The sequence below is a fragment of the Micropterus dolomieu genome, unplaced genomic scaffold (genome assembly GCF_021292245.1).
Source record: "Micropterus dolomieu isolate WLL.071019.BEF.003 ecotype Adirondacks unplaced genomic scaffold, ASM2129224v1 scaffold_229, whole genome shotgun sequence".
Taxonomy (NCBI): domain Eukaryota; kingdom Metazoa; phylum Chordata; class Actinopteri; order Centrarchiformes; family Centrarchidae; genus Micropterus; species Micropterus dolomieu.
The window spans coordinates 1-14,603 of NW_025744221.1; the positions used below are offsets into that span (position 1 = coordinate 1).

A 14,603-nucleotide genomic window follows, 5' to 3' on the forward strand; every position below is an offset into this window, starting at 1 on the left:
GTTTAAGTTGAATGATTAATAATCATTTTGTAAGTTTATTAATAAACAATTTACTGTTTTAAGTACATTAAATAGCAATTATATAATTTTGCTTCAAATTTCACTTCTTTAAAGAGGTGGTATTCTGCTTTTTGGCTTTTTCCCTCTCCTTTATTGAGTTATATTCCTTTTTTGTCCATGTAATAGGTTTGCAAAGTGAAAAAGCCCAAAGGGAGTTCCCATCTCCCACAGAAAACTCTGCTCTGAACTGCCTGAAAAAAGCTCGTTTGTAGTCCAGCCGTTTCCTTTTCATTCCTGTGACGTCAAAGCAAAATGTGCCTCATATAACGCTCGCCAAGCGGCTAGTCCAACATGCCCCTGGTGGAAAAACAGCGAGCTGCAGCACACAGCTCTCCTCTCCCTTCCAAACACTAGCTACCCTCCAGGCAGTCAGTGGACACAAAGTTGTTCCTGTGATGTAGAGACAGAGCTCAGTTAAAACTTTATGGATACAGATTAACTCTGAAACTCTTGCTCCAGTCCATGTTGCCAGCTAGTCGGCAACATGTACAGCTGAACCAAAGCTGTTTAAGGGCTTCTCACAACCTGCCCTTCTCTGCTTCTGATTGGCTTAACTAGCAACTGTGCAACTCCCAGCAAAGTTAATTTAGAGACAAGATGTATCACTCCATAGCTAAAACAAAGCATTCACACACAGAGTGAAAAGAGGAGCTGCAGCAACGTGCAGTACAGGGGGAAAAAGGTATTTTTTGACACTTTATTTTTAATATTTAATTTACCTTTACTTGGGCGTGCAACGCTGGGTGGTGATCCCGCAAGTTCTGCAGCAGGTTTACTGCAGGTATTCGCTTCTTTAGCAGGAACCTTTTAACTGCAAGTTTTTTAAACTGGTGATCCGTCATCTTCAGCAAAGCCCTGGTCAGACTTGGTGTACCCAAAATGATCCCACGTTGCCTCTCCAGCCGTGTCTTTGGTGGAAATAAAGCTTCACAGTCTGGTCCTTCTGCCAGAGTTTAGCCAGTGTACAGTAGCCTCTGATAAGCAGACACATTAAGCTGATGCACCGCTCCTGTAACTTTGTTTTCGATTAAGTTCCCACAGTTTTGTTCCGTGCAATAGAAACACTCTGTGTAGCAGAGCCTTTATGTTTAATTAACCGTGACATTTTAAAGCATGGTTAAATTCTTTAAGAAGCACAAGACTAAAACTAGAGCCAGCAGATAACAACTTACATCTCCACCAGGGGGCCCCAGAGCTCATGAGAACACAGTGCATATTCCCAAAAGTGGCAGTGCCCTGAACCCACTACTGCCTACAGGTCCATAACAAAAGAAACTGTACAGAAACAACTTTACCCTGGCTGGCCACTAGGGTTGGGTATCGTTTCAAATTTTTACGATACCAAAACCAGTACCCTCAAAGTGATACTGATGCCATTAGAATACTTTATTGATACCTTGTATAAAATGCAACCTGTTGATATTATTGTGAAAAAGAGCCAGTCCAAAGGCAGTCCTCAGCCAGTACGAACGCAGACCCAGTCCAGACGTCTTTAGCAGGTCACGCAGACCCAGGTGAAGTAGATGCAGCCTCAGCCAGTACGAGCGCAGACCCAGTCCAGACGTCTTCAGCAGGTCACGCAGACCCAGGTGAAGTAGATGCAGCCTCAGCCAGTACGAGCGCAGACCCAGTCCAGACGTCTCTAGCAGGTCACGCAGACCCAGGTGAAGTAGATGCAGCCTCAGCCAGTACGAACGCAGACCCAGTCCAGAGGTCTCTAGCAGGTCACGCAGACCCAGGTGAAGTAGATGCAGCCTCAGCCAGTACAAGTGCAGACCCAGTCCAGACGTCTTTAGCAGGTCACGCAGACCCAGGTGAAGTATGAGCACAAAGATGTACAGCCAGCATTAGATGCAAGCAGTTTAGACTCTAATGGAACAGTTGCTGCTCGACCAAGTGACCCAGCAGATTGGCCCCCAGTCTTATCTGACTTTGAGGACTGAGTTAGTGCACAGAGGTCCATTCGAACCAGTATTGGATTTTTCTAGAAGAGGTTTCCATTCAGGCTTCTTACAGAGGCAGAGGAGGGCCCCACAGCAGAATTTTGATTAGGGCCCAAGGAAGGTCAGGACCGGCTCTGACCACAAGTAACCCTGCATTCTGGAGCACAGATCTCTTTAAAGTGGTCACATTATGCTCTTTTTCAGGTTTATTATTTTATTTACAGGTTGTACCAGAGCAGGTTTACATGGTCTCATTTAAAAAAAAACATGTTTTTGTCATATTGCACATTGCTAATTTACCGTGTTTTGAAAGCTCTGTTTTAGCTACAGAGTGGAACTAGGAGCTTTTGGAGGAACTCTTTTCCACCATTAAATCACAAACAGTCAATTAGCACACACAAGTCTGGCTGATGTCCGCCTGAGATCGTATGTCGGCATTAAAAGTATTGCTCGGAAATAGCAGCCAGCGTCAGCGGTGTGTGTACAGCGAACAAGTTACGCTAAATACTGGGTCCAAAGTTGTTGTTGTTTTAAGTTTTCATCAGTCAGGAAGTTTTTACAGAGAGCCAAAGTCGTTCTCCTTCAAAAACAAACGGAGCAGTTAATTAAAGCAGGTAATAAAGCTCGTAAAACATCCTGTTCCTTCGACGCTCAGGCAACACAGACCTGAGTCGTGCAGCTGATCGGCAGCTCTTGTCGGCTGGAAATCTTCTCGTAACCTTCCAAACTGTCGCAATTCGATGTTTGTGTTGCTTTCTCTCTGCTGGAGTTATTTTTAAGAACTTTCTGGCTTCATCCATTTTGTTACTAAATCTGTAACCAACTTTATCTGTGCCTCTTCATTATACTCCACAAAAAAACTGCTTTAATTATCACGCACAACCTTTAGTTTTTTGTTTTATTCCAGTCAAATCTGATGTTCATTTATAAATTTTTCTCATGGATAGTGGCTACAAATAATGATGCCTGTACATCGCTTTGCACGGCGTACAGGCCTACAGTCTACGTCAGCTGGTTAATTAGCGTAATCTTCGCTGGTCTTTAGACCGCAGTGGAAATGCACACAGCGGGCTGAAGGAACCTTTTAGTTCCTTGAAAAGAGATCCGGGGACTTAAAAGTCCGTACTTTTGGTCTAAATCAGCTTTGTTGGGAGTTGCACATGCAGTGCCTATGTAAGGACTACTAGCCAATCAGAGTAGGTTGGGTCTTGCCAGGCTTGTAAACGAGGCTTCAGTCCAGCTGTACATGTTCCTGAACCAGCTAGAGCAACCTAGACTGGAGCAAGAGTTTCAGAACCGAAATTCAGAGCCTCTAATTGATGTCATTTTATCATGTCGGTTATTTTATCCCGTTAGTATTTTTCCCACTATGTGTGTTCATGTACTTTTCCCCTTAAAAACATACTACCACATTTGTAGTCACGAGACTCCGCCCCGTCCAGTCCTGGGGGAGCGCTGGCAGGCGGCAGGGAGGCGCAGTGTGTTTTCCGCCTGCTTTGGTTGCTGTGATACATTTGTTGCACGTAGATGTCCTTTTGATGAATGAAAAACTGTGAAAATTACTAGCCTACTGCATAGATATAATCTTCTGTATTTTTAGTAGCAGTGGTTCGTTCAGCAGTGCAATGTGCCGAATATAGAGGGGAACATGTATGTCATGTACATGTTGACTTTACCATTACCTTATCAATAAATATTTAAATATTTATTCAAAAATATCAAGAATCTAGTTAAAAAAATACCCCACCTTTTTAGTTGAGCATATTTACAGTACAAATCTTGCCAGTTAACTATGAGGGCAAAACCCAAAATAATCGTTCATTAATCGTAATTGTGGTACAATTTTCAATAAATTTTGATTTTAGGTCGAATTGTCCAGCCCTGCTATGTCGTCAGTACTCCTCCTTTACACAGCTGCTACTGTGAACAGAATTGTGGGTGAAAAAGTACTGTTTATGTTTTTTTGATTTTCAAGAGTAGTTAATTTTACATTTCTGAATTTTCAGCAATGCTTTGAAATGATTTATTCTTCTGTTGTTGTTTTTTGATCAACTACAACTCCTGCATACTTTCAGCCACAGAATATTACGCTCTTTAAGGAGATTTATTTTTCTATTCTACTTTCTCCAACTCCCAATTCTATTTCATTTTACATTTCCAGGTTTTTCAGCAGTGCGGTCAATGCATTTGACTGCACTGCTGCATTAGTATGCTGTACAGAGTATGTATGACTGATCATGCAGTAGGCATTACATTATTATACAATTTCAAACACAGACATGTTCTAAATGCCAGTTGTGGTTCTACGTAGCCCGCTCCACCATGACATCTAACTTACTGTCTTTCTCTCTGTCTCTTTTTTTGCTACAGAAGCAGAGAAAAAGAGATGGACTCGGACGTCACAGCTGTCCATTCTGTGACAAATCCTTCGCAAAATCTGAATATTTAAGTATTCATCTGAGACATCACACTGGCAAGAACCTACACACCTGTGAGCAGTGTGGGAAAACATTTGCTAGAGCTGATAGGTTGGTAGTCCACCGACGTATTCACACTGGAGAGAAACCATACAGGTGTGAACAGTGTGGGAAAATGTTCGCTAGATTTGCTAGGTTGGTAGTCCACCGACATGTTCACACTGGAGAGAAACCGCACAGGTGTGATCTGTGTGAGAGCAGTTTTACCACCTCGGAGAACCTGAAAATCCACCGACGTGTTCACACTGGAGAGCAACCGCACAGGTGTGATCTTTGTGGGAGCACTTTCGCCACCTCGGAGAACCTGAAAGTCCATGGACGTGTTCACACTGGAGAGAAACCGTACAGGTGTGAACATTGTGGGAAATATTTCAGTACATCAAGTCAAGTGTCAAAACACAGCCGTGTTCACACTGGAGAGAAACCGTACAAGTGTGAACATTGTGGGAAAGCTTTCAGTAGATCAGATGAATTAAAAACCCACCTACGTGTTCACACTGGCGAGAAACCGTACTGCTGTGAACAGTGTGGAGCATCTTTCAGTAGATCTGATCACTTACAAATCCACCGACGTATTCACACGGGAGAGAAATCGCACTGGTGTGAACAGTGTGGAAAAGCTTTTATTACATACAGTAAGTTAAAGATGCACCAACGTGTTCACACTGCAGGGAAACCATACAGGTGTGAACAGTGTGGGGAATCTTTTGCTGTGAGTAGATCCCTTAAAAGCCACGAACTCATTCACACTTCATCAAATTTGTCAGAGCCAAGCTAGTCTTTCCTCCTGCATCTCCCACCTGTTATGTGACTGTGCTTGATTGGCATCACATGATGGCAACTGAGGACGTATGAAAGTGATGGAAACCTGCCGTTGAGAATGTATTATCAAATAGCAAATGTCAATGTTCAAGGTAAATCTATTGTGATATTACAACAGAGTTGTGATGTGAGATGAGATGCATATTAGGCCCCCTAATGGGTCTGAAAGCAAAAGCTATATACAAAGTTATGGTTAGAAAAATATATGAATAAACAATTTTACATGGTGCAGTGCTGAAGATGAATTTAAGTCTCTGAGACTGGAAAAAAAAAAGCGGCTCTGCAGTCTGGTGATACAACAGATGGACTTTGGTATCTCTTGCCAGACAGCACCAGGGTGCAGGGCTGGACTTGGGACAAAAATCATCAGAAACTCGACCACAAAGTGAAAACAGTGGACAAGAGCATGCTAACACACCGGCTAATTAGCACCAACAAGACTACCAAGAAGCAGGAGGCCTGTGTACTGGGTAATAAATCTAAAAGTGGGAGTCCTCCCTGGAACGCTCTTGGTGCAAAGCCTAAGAGTAAATCATTTCCTGGGGAAATGGGAGGACAAGTAACAGGCAGAACCCAGCGCCCTGAGATTTGTGATGCGACTGGCTGGCCTGCATTATCATCCAGGCAGAGCGCCTCTTCAACCCCTGTTCTTGGTAGAACACAGCCGTGGACAGCTGCGAAAGGGAGAGTTAGCAACAAACCTCCCCAACAACCGAGTGTGCAACAGCAGAACAGATTTTCACCACTATTGCAGGACCCTGGATAACATCCCATCCTCACACAGACGGGTAAGGACTGCGAGTAAATCAGAAAGTAAAAGGCTGCAGGGAAAGCTAACGACTGGGCCTCAAACTCTGATTGTGGGTGACTCTACTGTAAACGATGTAAGAAGCATGTGCAGTAAGAACACCAGTACTCTGCTTTCCGAAGGATACGGTGTCTGTCTTGGCAGAAAGAATCCTGCATATCGTGGCTGAACATCCTACTGTGAAAAACATCCTACTGCACATCGGGACCAATTATGCTGTGAAGCAACAGTCTGAAGTGTTGAAAGAGGATTTTAATAATCTGTTGAGCACAGTCAGCTCTTTCAATGCTGAGGTGTTTATCAGTGGCCCTATACCGCCAATCCGAAGAGGAGCTGAGAGATTCAACAGATTGGCATTGAACACGTGGCTCTCAACAGCATGTACCGTCCATTCAGTGCATTTCATCGAAACTACTTTCTGTGGGACTGCAGACATCTTTTTAAGGCAGATGGACTTCGCTTTAACAAGTCGGGAGTAAAATTGTTCAGCTCCAACCTGTTTAACTTTCTGCGCCACTCATCTGTTCCCTCTGCCAAGGACAAGAGACAAGAGGAATCAAAACAATGCAAAACAACAGCTTAGTGCTTTCTTGGCACTAAATAACTTTTTTGATGTCTTCCAGTCAAGTTTTCGACCACACCACAGCACTGAGACGGCTCTTGTTAAGGTCTTCAATGACTTCCATTTATTTCAGAATTTCAGTCTTAGTATTATTGGATCTCAGTGCTGCATTCGACATGGTCGACCACAACATATTACTAGACAGACTTGAAAACTGGGTTGGACTTTCTGGCACAGTACTAAACTGGTTTGAATCCTACTTACAGGACAGGGACTACTTTGTGTCTATAGGTAATCACACATCTGAGCTGACAAAAATGACATGTGGAGTTCATTCTGGGACCTCTTGTTTAACATTTACATGCTTCCACTGGCTCAGATTATGAAAAACAACAAAATATCTTACCATAATTATGCAGATGACACACAGATTTACATAACCATTTCACCAGGGGACTATGATCCCATACAAGCGCTGAGTAACTGTATTGAGCTGGTCAACGATTGGATGTCCCAGAATTTTCTTCAATTAAACAAGGATAAAACTGAAGTTATTGTTTTTGGAGCCAGGGAGGAACGATTGAAAGTCAGTGCTCGACTTCAATCTGTAATGTTAAGAACCACAAATCAAGCCAGAAATCTTGGTGTAGTCATGGACTGAATTTGAGGAGCCATATTAAGACAATTACAAAGTCAGCCTACTATCACCTGAAGAATATATCAAGGATTAAAGGACTTGTGTCTCAGCAGGACCTGGAAAGGCTTATCCATGCATTTATCTTCAGTCGACTTGACTACTGTAACAGTGTCCTTACAGGGCTCCCTAAGAAATCCATCAGACAGCTGCAGCTGATTCAGAACGCTGCTGCTCGAGTCCTCACTAAGACCAAAAAGATGGATCACATCACTCCAGTTCTGAGGTCTTTACATTGGCTTCCTATATGTCAAAGAATTGACTTCAAAATCCTGCTGTTAGTTTATAAAGCACTGAATGGTTTAGGGCCAAAATACGTTTCTGATCTTCTGCTTCATTACGAACAATCCAGACCTCTCATGTCGTCTGGGGCAGGTCTGCTTTCTGTCGCTTTGGATAAAAGCCTCAGCTAAATGAATAAATGGAATGTAATGTACTGTTTTCATTTGTGGGGATTGTTGACAAGCCATTGTCTTGAGAAGAGATTATTAAAGAAAAATGGTTTTTGGATGCTGTTAACAATTGTGAGGATACTGAAATGTTGTACTGTGCATCCACAGCCATATGAAACCAAAAGTGAAATTCGCTATTTCAATGTAATTATGGAAAGGCCACAAAGTAGGAATGCATTATTTACACAACATTTTTCCAATAATTCAGCATATAGCTAGACTTCATTCCAAGCATTTTTCAGGCCAACGTACATGGGCTGTTGTCTTTTGGCTTAGGTCAGGCTACACAAAATTACCCATCTGAATTTGGGAAGCAAGACCAGGTTAACAGTTACATCATTTTATCACCTCGTCGTCAGATTCTTGATGCAACAGCCTCACTGCACTACTCTGCAAAGTATTATAAAACAGTAAATGTTACAATCATGACAATCAATTCAATGTGTTACTTACTAATTCTCCTTCACCTTCCCTCTCTTTATTTGTTTATATGTTTTTTTCAGTGCAAAGACCTGGCCTCCATCCTGGCAGCCAGCCTGCAGATATGCAACATACATTGCAAACATGCATTTCCCTTGTTCTTGTTAAGTGTATTTTCTTTACATATTTCTTGTATTATTCCATAACATTGTCATGTTACATCAGCTAAGCAGTTTCTAATGTAATTTGAACTTTATATTCTTCATGGTTTTTCTTCAAGCTTGTTGCAGCCTCTTTTATCTGTATGGATTCAATAAAGTGCAACAGTCAACAGACTTAACATTTCTTTAATTTGAAGGACCCCTATATAGATTGTTTTGTGGCCAACAGACCATGGAAAAGTTACAGTTGATCATATTTTAAGTCAGACAAGCTAAACTATAGTCAACAACTACCAAAATGTTCAGTCCACTGATAACACACACAGTTGGAGTGCTTTATTAGGGGACATAGCTCAATATTGAAGAAGACAATATTTCATTTATGATTTCTTATTAAATAAATTTAAACTAAATGAGCAACTTCCCATTTTATTCACAGGCTTCGAAATGCCTTCATTTGTATTAGTAATCTTTCTACCTCTTGTGCTAAATTACAGTACCATGAGTAACTATGAAATCATGCCATATCCTAATTTGCATAGCATACTATTTGGACTAACCTTATGTAGCAGTTACTCATCTTGAAGCTGATTGTGTGTTGACAATGTAAAATATTTGATGGGAATAAAAATGTGCATTTTACAAATGGGACTACATGCAACCACACGCACACACTTTTGACGGTATTCAGTGTGCTTTCACTACTAATAACTACAAAATAATATGGGTAGTATATGCATATTGAATACAAATATAAATCCACATATATTATGGAAATACCAAAGTACATTAGAATTATACTATATAATCTAAATTACCATTGAATCTTCATTAGATTTTCACGACAATTCGATGACGACAATTAATAATTTAAAGCAGCAATAAGCAGTTTTGGTCTGCAACCAGCAAGTTCAACTGTTAGAAAAACATTGATTTATTTATCTCTTCTATTTTTTTAAATAAAATAAAACACCTACAGAATCTTGACATTCTAGCAAAACTTTCCTGTTGATACTTTGGTACAGCTATTTAAAACAGAGGCAAGGCAAGTTTTTCTGTACAAATCAGTTCCTCTGTGTTGTTTGGTAGTGGTCTTTAGGTGTCTTCTTCCTCAGACTCGGGGCTGGTGAAGCTATTGTCATCCCACTGCTCAATGTCCTCCTGTATGGAAAGAAAATCACATTCCATGGCTGTACTGCTGTTTGCATTAACCGCCTGTTTGTGTTGACTTCTAAGTGACTGACCCCTCCGATTGAGGACACTGTTGAGTCCATGTGTCGCGTCCTCTGTCAGGTCACCGAAACCTGTAGAGGAATTGTGGAAAAAAATAGAAAGAGAAACATGACATTTCTAATTTGTTATGCTGAGTTTGCAACTTCCACATAACCTTTTAGTCATTATTATATTTAGTGTATTTACAACTTATACATTGTGCACACTGGTGCTAAATAGCTGGTCGGCACAGTGCCTGATCACAACTGGAGATTATATATATATATATATATATATATATATATATATTATAAATAAATACTAAAATTAACAGATCTTGTACATACTGCTGGTTTTGATGCGCTCCAAAGTCTGTCCTCTGAGTGACTCCACTTGATGTGCTGAGACATCTCCTTTACCAGGATGCTCTGCTCCTCCTCCAAGCGTTTCAGCAGCATTACCTGGTCGAAGATAGATCTCTCCAACCTGAAGGTGTTGCCTTTGGTTGTGGAAAGGAACGGAATAGTGGACAAGGAATATTTTTTATTATATTATAACAGAATGATGTTATTTCTGAGACATCTTTTTAGCGACAGCATTGGTTCTGTAGAATATAAACAATTTCTAAATATGAATACAAGTCACAATAATATCATTTGGATGGACATCTTGTGAAATTGTGATGGTCAAGCATTTTATTTGTGATTCCTACAGCAGAATAACATGGTGTTGATCTCACTATTCAATGTTTATGCTCCGTGATAAATATTTCCATATTTTGGTATTCATGATATTTTTTATTTCAATGCATCATCCCATTCCTGTGTTGTTGCATGAGAAGTAACAAAAAGGACAGTGGTAAATATGGAGATGTGCTTGGAACCATTGCTACATGTGAGGATCGAAAAGGGATTAAAATTTGTAAAGCCAATGTAGAGTGATGCCATAGGCTTATACTATGGAAATCAACTAAAAGAACAAGCTAAACTAGCAATTCATACATATCATAGCATCTTCATGTCTCTGCCATGGTAGGATGTATCCCTCTGTCAGACTGCAAGCCAACTCCTCGTCAATCGGATCTGCTTCCACTACGTGTTGTATTGCGAGACCTTTTCGCGAAGCTTCTTCTTTAACTCATTTCAGTCATTTTCTTCCTGGTTGCTATCTGCAAATCGAAACGAAGACTGTGTCATAATCATAGTAATAAAGTGTTATTAATTGAAATAACTTGATTTGACAACAAACCATGCTGACGATACAGATCTTGCGTCTTGCGCAAAAGGGTTACAGTGACGTTGTCAATGTCAGCCCTTAGCTCTTCAGTACAACCTGGAGTGTAGACTCTCTCTAAATAGATGAAACAAAACAATTGGACAAGAGACACAATTAGTGGCATTTTCAAAATATAGCCCCCTTCTATTATTTGTATAAAGGTACAGTCATCATAGACGTTAAACTTGTAGTTTAAGAGAAAACATGTGTACTATATTATCCTAGGAATTTGGGAACCCTTACGCACGCGTGCATTTAGAATAGCTGAAAACAACTGAACTGCCTATTCTTTATTTGAACTCATACATAAAGGATGTACTTTATCCGTCACACCAGGCGTGTTACGAAGATGACAAAAACTTTTTGGTGTTATGGTTTCTATTAAGGCTCTTTGTAGCCACAGTTACAGTTACATACCTGCTCCACTTCCTGTCCCACTGTGTTTCCTGCTCCATCCTGGCTTCTGCCGCCCCATCTCACCTGCCACACAGAGTGAGAAGTGCTATGAAGCAGTACTTCAGAAGTGTTGATATAACATCATCTAATCAGGCATAACATGCACAAATGTAAAGATAATCCTTTGCATTGAAGATTGCTTGAATGTCATATCTACATTAGCACAAACAATTATCTCTAAAACATCTCATGACACAAGCTTTTTATTTGGCGGGGAAAAACAAAATCCCTGTCCTACAAATTTGAACAAGCAGCTGAAAAGCAGTTGGTGAAAGATAACACACAGCACGTTCTATTATCCGACCCATTATTTCCCTATAGCTACAGCCACACCAGACTTAACGTTACTGCATTTTGCTGTATGGGCTTTGGCTTGCATGACGCTCAGGAATGGCCTCATTTCTGTCAATGGCAGAAGCTCTGGTAACCCCTCTGCTACGTTGTTAAGGTAGGGCCAGTACCTAAAAAGCAGGAGCGGCATCATGTGAGCGTAACAAAGATCCTTTTTCTCTAACTAACATCACTGTAAAGCTGAGAAACATTTTAATCATGGAGTTGAGTGGACAATAAGGATTACCTGCATGTAACATCTACACAGAAGAAGGTAACATTTGCCTTCTTTGACATCTCTCTGAGAAGAAACATTGGGTAAGCAAATATTTCTCCACGGTAATGGTTTAGTCCTCGTAAGAGAAACCCATGTCTGATAAATCAGAAGAAAATCTAGTGGTTAAGAATCAATTGACCCAGTAAGGCCTGGCTTAAGCACACATCTCTGTCACCTGAGTGCCTATAACAAAATATATGATAAATACTTGGCCACTACTACTAAGGATGGATAAATACCACTCTGCAAGCAAACGTGTGAAATGCTTTAAATTTTTACTCAGAATAAGACTTGGACGGGCATTAAAACTCAAATATCAACCTCAAGAATCACACACACACACACACACACACACACACTTGAACGCCCTCCTCGTCTATCTGAGCACCAGACCTTTTGGATATCTCTCTGCCAGCGGTGAACTTGGCAGTACCGTCCTCATATATGGGTGGCTCCTCAGTCCTGTCCATGATAAGATAACATGCGTCAGTAGTACTACATTTACTATTTGTTAAAATGTATGTTATGATCACTGAAAGACAAGTCTAAAATAAACTTCTGAAAAATACCTATACCTACCCTTTTGACTTGCTGAAGCGGTAATGTTTTGGGTTTCCATCAGAGCAGACAGCCAACATGTCTGGAGAACATGCTGGACACTCAAAATGATGGACCTGGCACGTTTCCTCTTCTATGTACTGACAGAAGGTAAACTCAAAAAAGCTTTGCTGAAATGTATCAGCACAGATACTGCCTGCCTGCATATTAAGAGATGTTTGGGTAGGTTTTTTTTGAAGCAATGCCCACAGTTAAATATTAGGTATACAGTAATATGATTTTGTTTATATGTTTCAGTGATATTCAGGCAGACTTACCCTTCCAGCTTGAACAGATCTGTGCTCCAACATTTTCAGGAAGGCCTGCCTGGACATGGCCGGTGCCGTCACCTTCATATGTTCGAATGAGGTGAAGACATCAAACTTGTACAGGGTCTGGCAGCTGCTGCTAGCTGGCCAGTACCGATAAACAAGCAGGTCCTTCACCTCGGGGGTCCGTTCTGCAGAGCGGGAGGGACAAGATTTCCGAGGCAAGCAGAGATCGTATCGTCCTGTGAACAAGTGAATATACTGTAGTAATCAAATTGCAACAGACTGCCTTCTATACAGAGATTCAAATATATGATATATTAGCTATTTGCCTGAAAATGACATGGTGATAAAAAGCTTTGCGTTGCACACAGTGGGAAAGTTCTATTGTACAATAGTACTTGCACAAAAAGGAGGGCTTTCAGAACAACATACCATTGATGGTGACCACAGAAATATGCTTCCCTGGAGTGATTGTGAGGTCACGAGTGCATTCACTAATTGACCTTGGTGCAGGAACAGGCAGCTGACATACTGCAAAACAGAAAGAAGTTATGAAGGGTGTATCTGCAGCTTCTCTTCGGTCCCTTAGATGCATTTCCCAAAACCTCGTATTCAAAATAGAGCTTTAAAACCCAACAATTAATCCAAACTGGCCACAGCACTATTCCAACTGTAACTGTCACTATGTTGAAACAACATGTAAATGCTGAAGCACATTTTGAAAAATATTAAGACGCAATTGCCTTAACTGGTCAAAGTTATGCTGGTCAGAACTGTCAAAACCAATCAGACTTTTGTTATTCAGCTATTAAATTTCACAATTGCACATTAGAGGTTAGAGAATAAGCTTAGAATGAGATTAGCATTTTAGAAAAAACATCTAAGCCATTTAGAAACACTGTTAAATATAAACACATGCGCTCTCTACAACAACATTTGAGGAATTACACTATCAGTGCAAGACGATTTGATATAATGCTAATTTTAACATACTTTGTTCACAAAACTGAGCCGGGCCATTTTCATTCACCACCACAGCACTTGTAGGGGGATGGGCTCCAGGAATCCATGGAACACAGCCTCTCTGTCATGGAAGACGTTTCTCTTGTGGGCCTCCATGTCACAGGCAGCACAGAGGAACTCCATGTCCAGCGGTACACAGTCCAGGCACCTAATCACAGCTCCTACAGCACGGCATCTGTTGTTCCCAAGCAGAAACCATTCTGTCTGTTCCCTCCGGAACCTGGACTGCAGTTATGGTGTCCCTTTACTCTTGGAGTCTTGTTTCTAAAAAACAAAAATATACATTCACTTGTCCTTAAAAGGTCTGAACTCATGATTATGATCACACACAAGTATATATCAGTGATACTCTGAGTCTGTAGTGGAACTCACAAAACATAATGCTTGATTATGATTAATTAAATGAGTAAATAAATGGTGGAAATTGGAAAAACTGTAGTGTAGTGTTACTACTGTAACGCTCAGTATTCTCACCAGGACTTGCCAACTCTTGATCTTCTATCTGAAGGCCTTCCTCATGCACAGGATCCCTTCTTCTGGATTGAGAAGCAGCTGCAGAGACAATCATTTTTGCTTAACCCTTTGATCAATATAACATGAAACCAATTCATTTCAAATTGAAAATATTCCATAAGGACTGGAGGCAGGGAAACTAAGCAAAAATAGGTATAGGAAAAATTTTAAATGTTAACTCCTTTGAAGTTCTCACTCTTAAAGTTGGAGGGCTGCAACCTATCATATTTGTTATAATTTATCGCCCCC

At 40.8% G+C, this 14,603-nt stretch overlaps 2 protein-coding genes across 4 annotated transcripts; one reads left to right on the forward strand and one right to left on the reverse strand.

The window, feature by feature from the left end:
* The first annotated feature begins 4,376 nt into the window (after positions 1 to 4,376).
* Positions 4,377 to 5,760, forward strand: LOC123967299 (zinc finger protein 239-like). Its single transcript, XM_046043362.1, has one exon. The coding sequence runs from the start codon at positions 4,596 to 4,598 to the stop codon at positions 5,256 to 5,258; it is 663 nt and encodes a 220-aa protein (XP_045899318.1). The 5' UTR covers positions 4,377 to 4,595; the 3' UTR covers positions 5,259 to 5,760.
* A 2,809-nt stretch (positions 5,761 to 8,569) lies between these two features.
* Positions 8,570 to 14,088, reverse strand: LOC123967298. 3 transcript variants are annotated; one of them, XM_046043359.1, is made up of 13 exons: positions 13,812 to 14,088; positions 13,251 to 13,349; positions 12,825 to 13,057; positions 12,529 to 12,707; positions 12,343 to 12,411; positions 11,920 to 12,045; positions 11,691 to 11,803; positions 11,304 to 11,366; positions 10,860 to 10,961; positions 10,613 to 10,779; positions 9,959 to 10,110; positions 9,644 to 9,703; positions 8,570 to 9,560 (listed from the first exon to the last, which is right to left on the reverse strand). In XM_046043359.1, exons 3-10 carry the CDS (start codon positions 12,900 to 12,902, stop codon positions 10,754 to 10,756), a joined length of 756 nt encoding a protein of 251 aa, XP_045899315.1. In that variant the 5' UTR covers positions 12,903 to 13,057; positions 13,251 to 13,349; positions 13,812 to 14,088; the 3' UTR covers positions 8,570 to 9,560; positions 9,644 to 9,703; positions 9,959 to 10,110; positions 10,613 to 10,753. The 3 variants fall into 3 exon arrangements, with proteins under 3 accessions (XP_045899315.1, XP_045899317.1, XP_045899316.1); XM_046043361.1 differs by lacking the exons at positions 10,613 to 10,779; positions 10,860 to 10,961; positions 11,304 to 11,366; positions 11,691 to 11,803; positions 11,920 to 12,045; XM_046043360.1 differs by lacking the exons at positions 10,613 to 10,779; positions 10,860 to 10,961; positions 11,304 to 11,366; positions 11,691 to 11,803; positions 11,920 to 12,045 and having other exon boundaries at positions 8,570 to 9,703.
* Positions 14,089 to 14,603: the final 515 nt, after the last annotated feature.

Excerpts from the sequence above, each read along its gene's own strand:
- LOC123967298 (XM_046043359.1), bottom strand. The coding sequence starts at position 12,902 with ATGAAGGTGACGGCACCGGCCATGTCCAGGCAGGCCTTCCTGAAAATG. Across the intron at positions 11,804-11,919 it reads TGTGTAGATGTTACATGCAG|GTACTGGCCCTACCTTAACA; the intron begins GTAATCCTTATT and ends CCTGCTTTTTAG. Across the intron at positions 10,962-11,303 it reads TGGGACAGGAAGTGGAGCAG|AGAGAGTCTACACTCCAGGT; the intron begins GTATGTAACTGT and ends TCATCTATTTAG.
- LOC123967299 (XM_046043362.1), top strand. The coding sequence starts at position 4,596 with ATGTTCGCTAGATTTGCTAGGTTGGTAGTCCACCGACATGTTCACACT.